Consider the following 14,635-nt stretch of genomic DNA (forward strand, 5'->3'; position numbering starts at 1 on the left):
GAGCAATTTCCACAGCATTGCTTTCCTAAGCAGGAAGAGTCTATTTTGCCTTTTTTCTTCTTTTTTTGTCTTGAAGCATAGGTCCTTTCAGAAAGCCAAAGTCAACGGAGCATTTTCATTTTTTTCTAGGTCCACGTTGAAATCTCAGGACACGCAACGCAATAGTTTTAGTTGAGAATACACAGTTTAAAGCAGAAAGGTGGTGGCCACATGAGCTTCCCACGGCTCAGTGCTGAGCTGGGTGTGGGTCTGGGAATGTGCTTCTGTCTCTGCTCTTGTCTCCCTATGTATCCGTGGACATGCCATGTCACTTATTTACTGCTTCCATCTCTTAAGTGGGATGTTTCCTCCTCAATGACATACTCTAGTGACTGTATTCTGGGAGCCTATTGTAGGGGCACAGAAGCAGCTCGTGGCCCTACAAACTTACTCACGAGCCATGACAGTGTGTCTTTCCCCATCCTGGGAGTCACTCTTGGACACTAAAATTTTCTGTGCGGATTTTGATACTTTCTGCCAAAAGTGTCTGGAGAATCACCCTTTCCAGAGATGCTGGACAGGAGTTCTCTCTAGATTTCCTTCTGGGTGCGCAGATGACTCCCAGTTGGACCACAACCCAATGTTCAAACACAGTTGTGTTCTCTAAAGCAACCAGTTGCTTTGAATTGCTTCTAAAATCACGTTTAAGAGGTGTGTGGGAAGGCTTTTGCTGTTGTCTTGCTTTGTTTTATCTAGGCTATGGAAAGATATAGCTTGGGTTTATGTTGTACTGGGCCCTGATGGTCTATCCTAATGGGTCAGTTGGTGGTGAGCATGGGAGCTAGGTCTGAAGCTGAATTTCAATACATCTTCCTCTCATTTCAGGATATTTGCATATAATTTACATTTTTTGGGATGACTCCACATACTGAAACGTAGGTCTGCATTGTTTCTCCTCTTTGAATGACTGTTTAATTAACTTTAAACTTAATTACGCAATCTGCCATCTGCCTAAATCCCTACAGTGCTGTGATGTCACCCTCCTTTTCCACTTCTGCCATGATGCTCTTCTTCCTGGAAATCTGCCCTACTTGTACGTTGTTAAGGTAATTTTAAATCACCTGCATCCTTAATTGTTTCTGCGTAGGTCCAACAGTCATGTTGTAGGAAAGGTTTTTTGTGATAAGGGTAGTGAGGCACTGGCACAGGTTGCCTGAGGAGGTGATGGATGCCTCATCCCTGGAGACACCCAAGGCCAGGCTGGATGTGGCTCTGAGCACTGATGGAACTGTAGATGCCCCTGTTCAGTGCAGGGAGTTGGACCAGATGGCCTTTAAGGGTCCTTGCCAACTCAAATGGTTTTATGATTCTGTGATCAGCCTGTGGCATTCCTGGATTTTTGGGGTTGTGGTACATTACAGGGGTGTGACAGAACCTTCACTTAAGGATTATCTGAGTTTGTTTCATCAGAAAAGAATCTATTTTTTTATTTTCTTGTGATAAGGAAGACGTGCTCTCAGGCTTTCTCTCAGACCACGGATTGAACATCTGAAGTACTGCCTGCCAGACTCATCTCTGCAGCAGTGAAACCTCACCAAACTGATAACCTATCTCTAAGTCTTGCCTTTCCACTCCTAAATTTCTAATGAATTCTTTCCTGTGACATCCTTATTCCTCCCGATTGCTTTGTCCTCAATCTCAGGCCATCTACTTTACTTAACCTGTTTGCTTCAAGATAACTGTAAAATGCATTTGAGACATTTCTGTTCTGAGGCTCTGAGTTCTGAGCTCATGGGATTCCTCTTGAAGCTCCCAGCAAAGGCTGCCATGGTGCTGAGCTCATGGGGAGCACGGGAGATGGGCTTTGCTCCTGCTTGTGTTCCTGAGCCATAAGCACAGAATTCATCTTGAGCTATCTTCCAAGGAGTATCCTTTTTCTTCCTGGTACAGAACTCTTTCTCTGAACAGCTACACCAACAGCTGTCTGTGTTTTTCCTTCTAAAACAAAATAGAACAGGAAAAGTACTTGGCTGTTACCGTTAGTGGGACATTTAATCTCTTAAATCCACAAAATATTTTTGAAAACATAAATAGCTAGTTACTTGTGACCTGTCTATGACCAGCTTTTTATTGTCATTGCTCACATTTGAGACGGCTTCGCTGGTGTTTGTTGTTTTTGCCTGTGTGCAGTAACTTGATCCTCGATATTGGAGTAGTCATTTAAATGCTTGGAGTTCTTGTTAGTCACTTTTGTATTATGGCACATACTTGATGTCGCTGGTGCATTAGGAATTAAAAACAATTTAACAAGTGTTTCAGCTTTGGAATTTTGAGATGAAATTTTCAGAAGCTCCCGAGCAGCGGAATATATCAAATAGCTTGTCCATTGGCTTGCCCACTGGTACTACACTGACATTAGGTATGTGCCTAGCTGGAGTTACTGGCCAGAAGCTTCATCCCCCAAGCTGACAATTGTTCACTTGGGATGGGTTGTTCACAGGTTGGTAGCTGCCGTGCCTTCTTGCCTATGGGTGTATCCTCAGTGGTTTAGTAAGTGCATAGCTGGGCTGTCTTGAAGAACTAAATGTCAAAGAACTTCTTGGAAGGTTTGAAGGAAATTGGCTTCAGTCATTGAAATGTGTCAGCAGTAAAGTGAAATGTTGTAGGAATACGGGCAAATATTTAGTAACCATGTGTCGAGAGTGGCTCATTAGCTGATAACAAATTGTTCTATTGCATTTTATCAGTTCTGGGGATGTGCTTCTGTTTCTTTTCACGCTTATACTAACTGGATAAGCAGTGGTATTTGAAAGATTCCTTTGCACATCTAGATCATGATCTAATACTGGGAAGCAATGGGAAAAATCCCTTTAGCAATAGCAGAGCCAGCAGAAGGCCTGATGACCAGTTGTGGGCTGATAATGGTAATTAGTAGATGGAAGTATTTAGCATTAAAAGTGTTTATTGTTGGCCAATCAAATTTAGGATCTCGGTCCTTTCTTACATAATCCAATATGCAATTTTGGTATAAAAATCAAAGACTTTGGCCTTGCTGAGTTCATGATTAGTTGACCATATTAGTTGATTTAGTTGTCCACCTGGTTGATCAACTGACTAATAGATATAAATCTATTGAAATGAAGTAATTTTCCAAACATAAACTATAGTGGTTTTCTGTGCTTTATGTTGAAATAAGCAGATTTAAAACATCCAGCCTCCTTTCTTACTGTAAGGCAGATCAATTATTCTGGGAATCTGCTTGCTTCACCCCCTCCCTTTCCACCTCACTTTAGTCTCCTTCTCCTGCAGGCTTTATTTATTTTATTTATTAAATCACCAAGTATTTTAATGCCTAGAATGCATTATACTCTGTGTGACATCCGCACGTCACTCCTTATCCTCAAAGATTTTATCTTACAGATCTTGCATCTGTAACAACATAAGGAAATGAAAACTTTTGCCACACCTGGTGCTGGAATAGAGTTTAATTCTGTGATTGCAGTTATATCAGGAAGGGTATTCTGAATGCACCCCGTGCTAGCTATAGAGTTTTGTAAGTTGTGGTTGGCTTTATTGGGTATTGTCTGTTTGTCAATACAAACTGATCAACAAAGGCAGCAGGAATACTTATGGGCAGTGTTTCTGTCTTCCAGTATTGAGGGACAGGTGTGTAAAAGAGGCAAATGCTGAGTGTAGCTGAACCAGATGGCAACCTGTGGTTTTCTCTTTCCCTTAAAAAGAGAAACTCAAGAAATCACACTCATGCAGAATCAGACGCGTTCCAGTTGAGCGCTAATTGTGACAGTTGTCTGTGGCTTTATAACAGCAGCGGTTTTGTTTAGCCAGAAATGTCAAGGTCAACACGGTCAGACATTCATCCCAAGTGTCTGTGTGTAGACTGGCTTGCAAGCCAGCTCTGTTGAAGCGCACTTTGTTCATTTGAGTAAATTGTTTCTCTGAATTTGTGTCCAAGTTTGAGCGGATGAAAAAGATTGCTGGAGAGAGAAGCAGAGGCTCAAGTGTTGGAAGTGTGTGAGTGCCTCTGATACCTGCCTTGCACGGAAGGTGCTTCTCTGCTGCTGTGCATGAATTTGGGCAGTTGTGGCCCAAGACTTGCTGACATAACAGCCATGGTGAGTGCTGGGGCAGCTCTGCTTCGCCATGGCCAATTCTGGCTCTCAGCTTCCAGACTTTTTAGACAGTTGTGCTCTTTTTCCTGTATTTTAATTTTCTGCTTTTTTTTTTTTTTTTCTTTCCCCAGCTTAATTACCTGTTAAGATCTTACCTCCTTTTTATCCCAAGCTCTTTAATTCATAGTAGTATTTTTCTGTAACTTGCTGCCATAGAAACAAGGACTTTAGAGGACCTTAAGAGCTCATGTAATCCATTGCACTACCTCAAGGAAAAAACTACTCCTGGAGCAGCTCTGACAGACATCTGTCTCACCTATTTTTAAGAACCTGCAGCAAGGCAGATGGCATGACCTCTCTGGCAATCAGCCTCCCACCTCTCTTTTTAAATAGCTTTCCTAAGATCCCACTTCTCTTGTTGCAATCTAGGTAAAATTCCTTCTTGGAAGTGCACGAACAACTTCTCCAGGGCTAGTGGTGCTGCCAGTTCAAAAGCTTTGCTGCTTAGATCTCTAGCCTGTATTTTAAGTGTCTTGTTATCAAACTTAATCTTTTGACCGTTAGGCATTTGCAAATCAGGTAATTTTAGTTCCTCATAATTGGGTCCGTACAGGTAGCGTTGCCTCTTCTGCATCTGTGGAAATCTCAGTCTGCAGCAGTGCTTGTTGTTTTGCAGCTTCCCTCAGGCTCCTCCCTTTCTTACCACTGCTTCAGTTTAATCCCACAAAGCACTTTCCAGTGTAGTTTGTGAAGGATATTGTATTTTTTTAATTACCTTGTAACTTGGATAGCCCCGTAGTAAATAAGTTGGCGTTGAACGTTTTCTGACTTGCAGGTACAAGCTTGGACCCAGGGAGTGTAGCCAGGAGGGGCTGGAAGGCAAAGCTGTGATGACATGTTCAGTATCCAGGTGGAGGGCCAAGAGGGCAGCTGCACGGCGCTGGGTTGCATTCCAATGTGCTGATCCGTGGAACAGCGTTGGCATACGCTTTGGAAGCTGCTGCTTGCTCTCCTGGCTGTAGGGAAGGGTCTGAGGTGATGGCAGGGAAGGAAGGGGTGAGTCTTTGCAGAATATTTTTATATGATCGTGACCTATTCTGAGCAGGCTGGGCATTTGGAGCCTTGGCATTTCTTGGCAATGTCATTGTGTACAATGCTGCCTCTGGTAGCAAAACAGTTAATTAGTGCAGGGTGTGATGTTGTGATTTTTTTTCTTCTTTGTCCTTGAAGTACTTTATTTTAAATGCGAGTTGCAGGGAAGTTACATTTTCTCACTATTTATCTGGGGGCTTAGCGGGGTGGAGGTGGGGGCTTTGGAAACCGTTTAACAATGTCACATTTTATATGCTCTAATGAATTTCCCAGGATTTTGGAAGGGTTGTATCCAACTTTAGGATCGTAATTTCCAGAGTTCCGTTTATGCTAAAGTAAGTTAGTGGTGGATTAAGAGGCACGAAGAGCCAACAGATTACAAATGAGCTAATGAAGACATCATTTCTTTTGGATAAAGAGCATGACTCACAGTTGTGACTGGTATTGAGGCACTGCAGACCATGAGTTTCACCAGGACCGTGAGCTGGCACTGAGGTCCTTCCTCACCCCCCTGCTATTTCAAACTTGTGTTTGATTTCAGGTGCAGAAAAGAGAGGGTTTGCAAGGACCAGAAACAACTCGGAATCTGCGAGAGCTCCCCAGAACTTCGATAGGAAGAGACAACTTTCTGAATCGCAGACAGAAACAATGAGCAATTCAGACAGCAGAATAAATCCTAGACAACTGGGAACTCCCAGAGGTATTAAAGCAGAGCGTGTACACGCTTCAGGAATAAGCTGCCTTGAAGCATGTGCTAAGTGCTATTAAAAGATGGGCTGGGATGAATGCTCTTAGCTCTAAAATGAGCTATAAAAGCTGTTAATTATTTGTAAAATATGATCATTCCAGGATTTTCAGTGCTCTGAAGCTGGGTGCCAGTATTTCTAGGCAAACCCTTCCTGAAAGTTCAATTTCCAGTACAGAGCGTCCGTACAGCTGCTTTTACATAGATACACTGACAAATTTGGTGGGTAAGATAACACTTCTTAATTTCTCTTTGCAGGAGGATCCTATGCTGCTCTCCCAACATCAGGTGACAGAAAGAATCGAAATAAGCCTGCTCCAAGGAAGAAGAAGAGCATATTCGAAGCCTACATGTCAAAGGAAGATGTTTCAGCAGGACTGAAAAGGGGAGAGCTTATTCAGGTGCCTGGAACATAGAATGGTGTTGTGTTAAATCTGTTGAAATCACAGGCAGTTGTTAGAAGTCAGTATCAGTTAATTGCTTGGCAGGGCATTGATGTACGACTTGTAAATGCTTTCTCTGGAGGTTTCTGAAATAGAATGAAACTTTTTATATCCAGCTACAGTACAGTTTTTGGTTTGACTGTAAAATTCCTCATCCACAATCACAATGAATTGCAGGGTTGCGTGTTCTGCCAGCCATGATTGTGACTTTTGTGGGGTTTTAATTACTTTTACCAATGACAATCAGAAACACAGCAGGTGCTGGCAGCCTCTTTCTTAGTCAGTGTAAGTGAAAAGGAATGCCCTTTGCAAGATGCTTCTTGCTAAAATTCTTTGCAAAGACAGATGTTAGTTCTCAGCAATGAGGTGCAAGTGGCTTCTCATCCAGATGTACTCATCTCCTTTTAATTTGTCTCTATGAACTCTTCCCAGAAGCCTCCTTCCCACAAAAAAAAAACAACCAAAGGAGAGATGCAGGTATTGATGTGGTCCCTGAAGTGTCGTAGGGTTGTGCCTATGGAGGCATTACAGTAAAGTGTTATAAACTACAAATTAACATCAAACAGCCAGCTAGTAGTGCTGGAACGTGAGTTACTTGCATGATTTTCTTTGTGCTCCCTTAAGGTCATAGGGCTGACCCAATGTCCGATGACAGCATGGCTTACTGAAGTAAGGCACAGATATTAGATGGAGCAGGAGAACCCAGGACAGTACAGAAAATCAGCTGCCTGTGTGTTTGTAGTTATTTGCCTTGAACAGGTAGCACGTTTTCATTTCACAGTTTCTATACCCATCAATCAAAGGTTGGACTTCATGTTTCCATTTGCAGCAGCAAAATTGGAGCTGTAATTAGGCAGCAGTTCTTCCAGTAGCACAATGTAGGGTTGGACCTGCCATGTGTGTGGGTCACTGGATCATGGAGGGAGTTGTGCGTGAAAGCAGCAAGCAGGGCTGAGGTTCACTGTGGTGCAGAAGAGGAGAGTGTCATACAACAGCAGCTGCAATGCAGCCCTCATCGTGATGTGATGTAGAGGACACACCCAGCATCCCAGTGAGGTCAGTTTGGCGAGGAAGAGGCAGGTGGAAGTCAGTGAGGGCATTCCAGTCACTCACACTGAGGCATCATTTACCTAAACCAACCACCAGTGCATTGCTGTTGTAATGCTGGTTCCTGTTGCGATATTTTCATCTATACATCAAAGCTGCTGTTGGCATCGCCTGCCTTTTTTGTCTGATAGCATTACATGCAGAGTGTGTAGTCTCCTGGTGAGGTCAACTGCAGCTGCAGATGAGACACATCAGACTATGGCCACTACCTGAGAATACCATGAAAATGCCAAGTCTCAGAAGGCCTGTGATTGCATGCTATCTGGCAAAGCAATCCTTCATTCTTGTAAGTGCGTAGTGTCTACTCTGGGTCATGTGCTATGTGACTGAAAGAGTCACATATGCTTTCTTAGGTTGTAGCTGTTTTCATTTCACTCAGTCTCATGTCTCAGGGAAACAGCTCAGCCTGTGCAATCTGGATTTAATCACTTAGGGCTGAGTGTCAGATCATGAGCATCTCAGCTCAGCGTCTCTCATTTTTGACTCATTCATCCTCATGATCTCATCAAGACCATTCATCATTGTCTTCAAGCAGGATAGGTGAGATCCTGAAATTCAGTGAATGCACTAAAGCACTGCTCTGTATAGTGATAAGAGACATAGTCAGCAAATGCATTGTGTTAATCCCTTAATGCAGGGCATCAGTGGCCTGCAAAAATGCTCTGTAAGAACTTACAAAAGAGGAGAAAATACATACATGTCTAAATCTGATGGTCCTGAGCAACCTTGGAATCAGAATTGTTTCAGTTGGAAGGGATGCTTAAAAGCCATTTGATCCAACTTCCTGCACTGTACAGGGACACCTACAGCTCCATCAGGTGCTCAGAGCCCTGTCCAGCCTGACCAGGGCTGGGGCACCCACCGCCTCTCTGGGCAACCTGTGCCAAAGTCTTTTCCCTTATATCTGGTCTAAATCTCTCCCCTTTTAGTTTGAAACTTGAAAACTAGCTAGTCAGAAGCATGGCTCTGAGCAGGAGACTTCCAAGGTGGTGCAGAGAAATGCTGGATGTGTGGGTGGCAGGGAAATGTGAGATCTGGTAGAGAGTAGAGACCCTGCTGTGAACTCTGAGGATGCTGCTGAGCTCTGGCAATGGAGCAGTGCAACTAAATATGCCTGAAAGCACATACTACTGGCAGATGTGGGAGATCTCTTAGATGAAACATGAGTGCAATGAAGATTAAGCAGTCCTAGATCAGGAAGGACAAAAGTGTATCTTGATGGGCGTTGATGTCTGTCAGTAGCAATAGCATTAATGACTACTGGTACCGTATCTGATATAATTCAGTTTTCAGTAAGTAGCATGGAGAAGTGTGCCCTGCAGGATGCCTGGATTCATTTAATCAAGGGGTGTGTGCAGAAGTGTCCTTCCACAAGATAAAAGATCCGAGTGCAGGTGCTTGAGAGTGCAGACTTCCCTCTTCCACACCCACAAAGCTGTCTGCAGTGAGCAAACACCAAACGTATCAGGTTGATTGGAATCTGAGGCTGAAGGCAAACAAGATTGAATAACTTCTACATGGTTACGTAACCGGATGGTGTTGGCCATACGCAGCAGATGAAGTCAGGTTATGTGTTAAGGAGCATTGACCCAAAGGACCGTGGTCATCTTATAAAGCGCCAGCCAGAACCTCACGTCTGCCCCACGCCTCCAGCATCTCCCAGACCCTCCCTGCAGGGCTGCTGGGGTCAGGCGGAGCGAGAGCTCGCAGCACACAGGCAATCAGCTTGTTTTGCCACCTGGAGGAGGATGTTTTAATTTGGAGTGCTGTTGCTTTGTGTGTATGAAGGCTGGGTATCCCCTGCTTTTCATGGGCTGTCTTTTCAAAGGTAGGTTGATAGCAGGCAGGCACTTGAATCCGTACTTTTAGTTTGACACGTACTGACCAAGTGAGGTGTAGTTGTTATGATAAGTGTTTCAAACTGCTGGATTTGAGATTCTTCAATAATGATCTGAGTATTGCCTGTCTGGTTCTAGCTGAGGAACTTGAGAAATGGTAACTTTCTGTATTTTGCTGGAGTAGTTTAATAAAGTTAGGAACTTTTTTTTGGACTGGTCTGTGCAAAGCTGACTTAAAGTAATCAGAAAGTGTTTTAGAAACCTTCCTCCAAACCTCTATCTTCGTTTTCAAAACAAAGGCTCCACTGCCATAATAATACTGATAAATATAGCAGCTATTATTTGTGAGGTATTGTAAAATAATACAACATTCGTGTGACATCATGAGACTCTGCAGCCAGATCCTCACCCCCTAATACACATATGAGAACAGTTGTTCATTGCAGATGGGGAGAGTGACTGGTTCCAGATATGATATCACAGCGTGAAATGTACAACATTGTAAATAGGATTTTCATAGGCACAGATAATAGGGCCCATCTGCTTTCTAAGATAAATTTTGGGAGTTCCTTGCTTTAAGGAAAGAACCGAAGTATTTTAATGCTACTTGACGTAAGAATTCTAATGCTGATCATAATTAGGTAGTGCATATAAAATGCAGAGAAAGCCGTTCCACTGTAAACATGGTAACGCTGCTGTGTGTTTGCCTGAGCTGGGTGTCCGTGCACACGTCGCCACTTCGGCGCCTTCTGGGCCGTGGGCACAAAAGGGGATTTTTCACGCTCAGGATGGGCATCTGCACCTGGCTGATTGACAGCTGTCCCACACTGTTGTACGGGGTTCTGCAGAGTAACACGAGATGCCCCCTCATCTGCTTTGTGCTGTTGGGCAGATCCTGGGTGTGAGAATTATTTGACTTATCGTCAAGCGGAGCAATCATTGCTCTTAGTTTTTTAACTTTCTCTCTGCGGCAGCTTCCTTTGCTAATGGTGTGTTAGTTTTGATGGCTGGTTCTGGGATATAAGTGGGGAAAAGACCAGTGAGAGTGAAGTATCCTCATGCTTTTCTTTCTGTTGCCCCTGGTTGTGCTGGCCATGTGGCTATTGTGCTCATTGATGTTAACTTCATAAGGCACAACATGATGTCACAGCAAAGCAAGCAGGTAATGCCTAAAGAATATAGGATGTATGGTGCTAATGCTCCCAAAACTTAAACAAATAAAAACAATGGAAAACCTTCATAAATCTGCACATTCTTCTTCAAGGCAGCAAAATTTCCTCATGTAATCAGCTTTATTTCCCTCTCGTCTGAATGTTTCCCAGAATGCATAAAAAAATTATATGCTGCAGTAAATTCTTAAGGAAGCAATCCCTGTGAGGGGTTCCTATGATTGCTTAACACAGAAGTGCAAACAGATGGAATCCGTTCATGTAACAAATTGGCCAGCGTTATTTCAAATACCCAAATGGAGGAAGTTTAAACTTTTCAGCACAAGGCAAACACCTGCGTTAAAGCAGATAGCTAGCAGGGCTGTGGCTCCATGAGAATCAAGTGCTGTCAGCTTTAACTGCAGCCACCTGAACCCCAGATCCTGGGACCCTCTTGGGATGGAATCACAATTGCATATCCGTGCAACCTCAGCAGGTCAGCTTTTCCTTCTTCCAACACTCTCCTTTTCTAAAGCAGAGCAAAACAAATGGTTTCAATTGTCCTTTTTAAACGAAGTTGGTGGATGCTCAGCAGGAAATGTGTGAAGGGAACAGGAGGGCTTGTATCCGTAGATCATGCAGTAGCAGCAGCAAGCAATGATTCAACATCTCCTCTGTGACAGACTGCAGTAGATCAGCTTAAGCCTATGATGAAGCTTCCTTTTGGCTAGAAATTGCTCGAATGCTAAGTTGTCAAGACTTAAAATGTATAATGGAAATTTAGATGTATCTCTCATGTTTCACAGCAGATATATTACCCACAGCTCTAATTTAACTGATGTTGTATAGAATTAATAAGATTCAGGCATAATCTTTCTCTGTCTCCTTTTTTATAATTATTTTTTTTTATTTAAGGGGCCCTTGAGAATAAATCCTAAGAAGTACCACGAAGCCTTCATTCCATCTCCAGTAAGTGTAATTTTAAAATGCTTTAAAGTCCATAAGTAAAGGTGCATTAAGATAGGAGTTATGCTGTGTATGAAAGGTCACTCAGAGGTGAGTGAGCTAGAATAAATGAACATGATCTGGATTTACTTTTAAATCAGATACTCCCAAACAAATCTTGCTTTTTTATCCTTCAAAGAACAACTGACTTTGCTTGTGCTGAAGCTGGGGATACCGCTGGGTCCCACAGAAGCCAGCTGAACTCAGGTTTGAGGACCACCACATAGCGTAACTGTAAACCCCTGGTTCATGCCTACAGAGGTTTTATAGATTTTCCACTGATTTGAGTTAATCTTCCCTAAACAAATATGCTCTCCTTTTTCGATCTGCTGCATGAGCTAATTTGAAAAGTCATTCCAGAAATAATACGCATGATTCCTTTTCATGTGCCCGCTTTTGCACTAGCTGGATATTGGTTGGCTTGGGATGTGCTTCTGTCACGTGGGACTGCCTTGTGCCCTTTCTCCCTTCTTTATGTCAACTGAAAAGAGGGGCTGTTCTTGCTCTGACAGATGCTTTAGGAACTTATCTTTCATATAGCTGTATTTGCCACTGAGGGTAGCAGGAGGGTTTGCAGCCTTAGTGTTCTGCAGGGTTTCCCATCATTACCAGATGCTGCAAGTTCTACAGCTGTGAAGTATCACCCCATCTCCCCTGCTGCTGTCTAGGGCACCATCCCTGCTGCTTGCAGCTCTCCCTTGACTACAGCTTCATGGATGTTCAAATGCAACAGCTGTTCACCTTTTAACACCAGCAGTCCCAGCATGTTTCTTGCTGTGAATGTTCTGCCTGTCTGTCTCTCTGTTGCAAGGCCCAGAGCCTTTCTCTTAAAAAACCTTGGGGAGAAGGAAGACAGGAAAAAAGGGCAGAATAAACAAATTGTCCTGAATGCCAGCCTGTGTCTCACAGCATAGAGCAGCTGCATGTACAGACAGTGACAAAAAAAGGCATTTTCCTTAATAAATGACTCTGATGAAGTGGTGGATTTAGGTGAGGAGCTCGGGCAGAAGGCAGAGGGTGGGGAGGAATGAGGAAAAAGACCATGTGTAAAAAATCTGGCTTTTTGAAAAGAACAGCTTCCAATTTGAATTATGTTGGTCCAAGAGGCTCTGCAATTTTTCTGCATCTTGTCATGGGAGGCAGCTTTCACACAGCTGTTGAGCTGCTGCTGCTTTTCTTTCTAAGAGTAATTTGGTCTCTTGGAGGACGGCCTTAGTTTCGCATCACGGCAGGGATCTGTCGTTTCATTGTTTTGGTATCTAAGCAGAGTAAGATATTTATGTGATATTAAGGCCTCGTGTTTTCAGGTTATAAAAAGTTTTTCTTGGAGGCTGATTGTGCTGGTAGTTCTGATTGGATTTACTCGAGCATTTGAGATTCAGGAGTGTGTATCTGAGAAGCCGCTAATGTTGTGAGTGAGATTTTAACTTTTGCGAGGCAGGTTTTTCATTGAAAGGCGATGAAGTTTTAATCTAAAGAAACTCATCCTTTATTTTTTATGTACTTCAAAGTGATGGGGAGAAGCTCTCTGTTGGAAAACGCTGTTCACTGCTCACGTTGACACTGAATGCTCACACTGTTTGACATGTTCGTGGTACTGTAAACAGATTCATGGAATTCTTCATATACCAAATCATGGGGGGATAGAAATGAAAGCAGCAAGAGTGCTATAGCTAATCAGACAAACATAAGGGCAAAACTGGCAGTCCCTTAAAAACTAAAACATCTGCGTTGGCATCTTCAGAAAACTTTGTCTTTATTCACCCCATTAAGAAAATCTTCTGCTCCAAATCTAGATTAGCAGAATGCCAAACGTGTCTGGGGTGCATAATCATAGTGTCTACAATTAGTAGAAGCTCTTATGCAAGGTTGTTAACAAAGAGTATTGAGAAAAGATGTCCTAACACGTCTGCTTCAGCAGATGATCCTCATGCCTGCAGTTGGCATCTGTAGTCACCATTTCTTTCTGAATTTGTTCTGACATCAGTTGTGCCCGGTGTGGGATGTACGATATTTCTTCATTCAAAAGAGCTGCATCCCCAGCCTCTGTCCAGGCCACCTCCACAGGTTGCCTCACTGCTCCCTCTGGTCCTGCTTTCCCACCTCCTTCAGGACAGCAGCAGGCAGCTCTGTGCAGGGCACTTTGCAGAGACTGCCTTGTAAACATGATCTGAGCAACAGCTTTTACGGTGCTTCAACTGGGAACTTAATACACGGAGAACTGTGGCTGCGGAGAACTCTCTACCCATTCCCAAGAGTAACTGTAGAGGAACTGAGCAGAGTTTGCAGACAATATATTTGGAGAGCTTGACTCTGCCTTGGATAAATACTGTGCAACTACTGTGCTGGCACATGCATATGAAGAGCTTATTTGCTGAAAGATGTTGCATATTGAAGGGCATGTGGTGAATCCATTTCGCTCCTGTGCTCGACTGCAGGATGTTTGTCTCACTCGGGTGTGTCTTGTTGATGACAGTGTTTTAAGCCTCCTAACAGCCGTAACTTAATATGCTTTGGTGTGATGTTGATTTTTTTTCCTCCTTGTCTAGGATGGGACTCGCGATATCTTTATTGATGGAGTGGTTGCCCGCAACAGAGCCCTGAATGGTGACATCGTGGTGGTGAGACTGCTTCCCAGGGAGCAATGGAAGGTCAGTTCAGTGTTTGTGACGTGACAGAAAGATCTTATTGCTTTTTTCTTCCCTAAAGTTAGGGCCTAAACAGAGCATAGAGAATTTCCTACAAATCAGATTAGTTAAACTGCAGTTTGCACTGCTATGCATTAAAGTATTTATCTATTACAATGCCCGGAAGGAGCAATACCTGAAATGTTGAAACATCATTCTTTGTGTCAAATGACCTTTGTTACCGCTGCGTGAAGTCTGATGACAAGGCTGATTCAAAGTGCAGTTGTTAGAGGTTACTTTTGATATCTGGTCTTCATGCTCTGGCACCGGATAGCTCTGATTGGGTATTTGCAATTGCTGTTGTTATTTCACAAGTGCTATTCACAAAGCTTTCGTAATGATGAACCCTTTCTACTTTGTGGCTCCTCCGTCCATGGAAAGCTCATCCTGACACAGCTCCAGATTTTGTAGTATTACCCATCCTCACATGACTGAAGAATGTGTAAAGTAACCAGAGCAAT

General features: G+C 43.2%; 1 protein-coding gene across 5 annotated transcripts in view; it reads left to right on the forward strand.

Annotated features, from left to right (window-relative positions):
- The window catches only part of DIS3L2 (DIS3 like 3'-5' exoribonuclease 2), a 155,909-nt gene that overhangs the window by 11,019 nt on the left and 130,255 nt on the right, over positions 1–14,635 (forward strand). For 4 of the 5 annotated variants that reach the window (XM_015871831.2, XM_015871834.2, XM_015871830.2 and 1 more), the window contains 4 exons: positions 5,743–5,901; positions 6,205–6,347; positions 11,398–11,451; positions 14,037–14,138. In XM_015871831.2, coding sequence (XP_015727317.1) covers positions 5,743–5,901; positions 6,205–6,347; positions 11,398–11,451; positions 14,037–14,138 — 458 coding nt within the window. Of the gene's footprint in view, positions 1–4,944; positions 5,166–5,742; positions 5,902–6,204; positions 6,348–11,397; positions 11,452–14,036; positions 14,139–14,635 lie in introns of all 5 variants that reach the window. The other variant, XM_015871835.1, reaches the window with a different exon arrangement.

This window comes from Coturnix japonica, chromosome 9 (assembly GCF_001577835.2).
Source record: "Coturnix japonica isolate 7356 chromosome 9, Coturnix japonica 2.1, whole genome shotgun sequence".
NCBI classification, from domain to species: domain Eukaryota; kingdom Metazoa; phylum Chordata; class Aves; order Galliformes; family Phasianidae; genus Coturnix; species Coturnix japonica.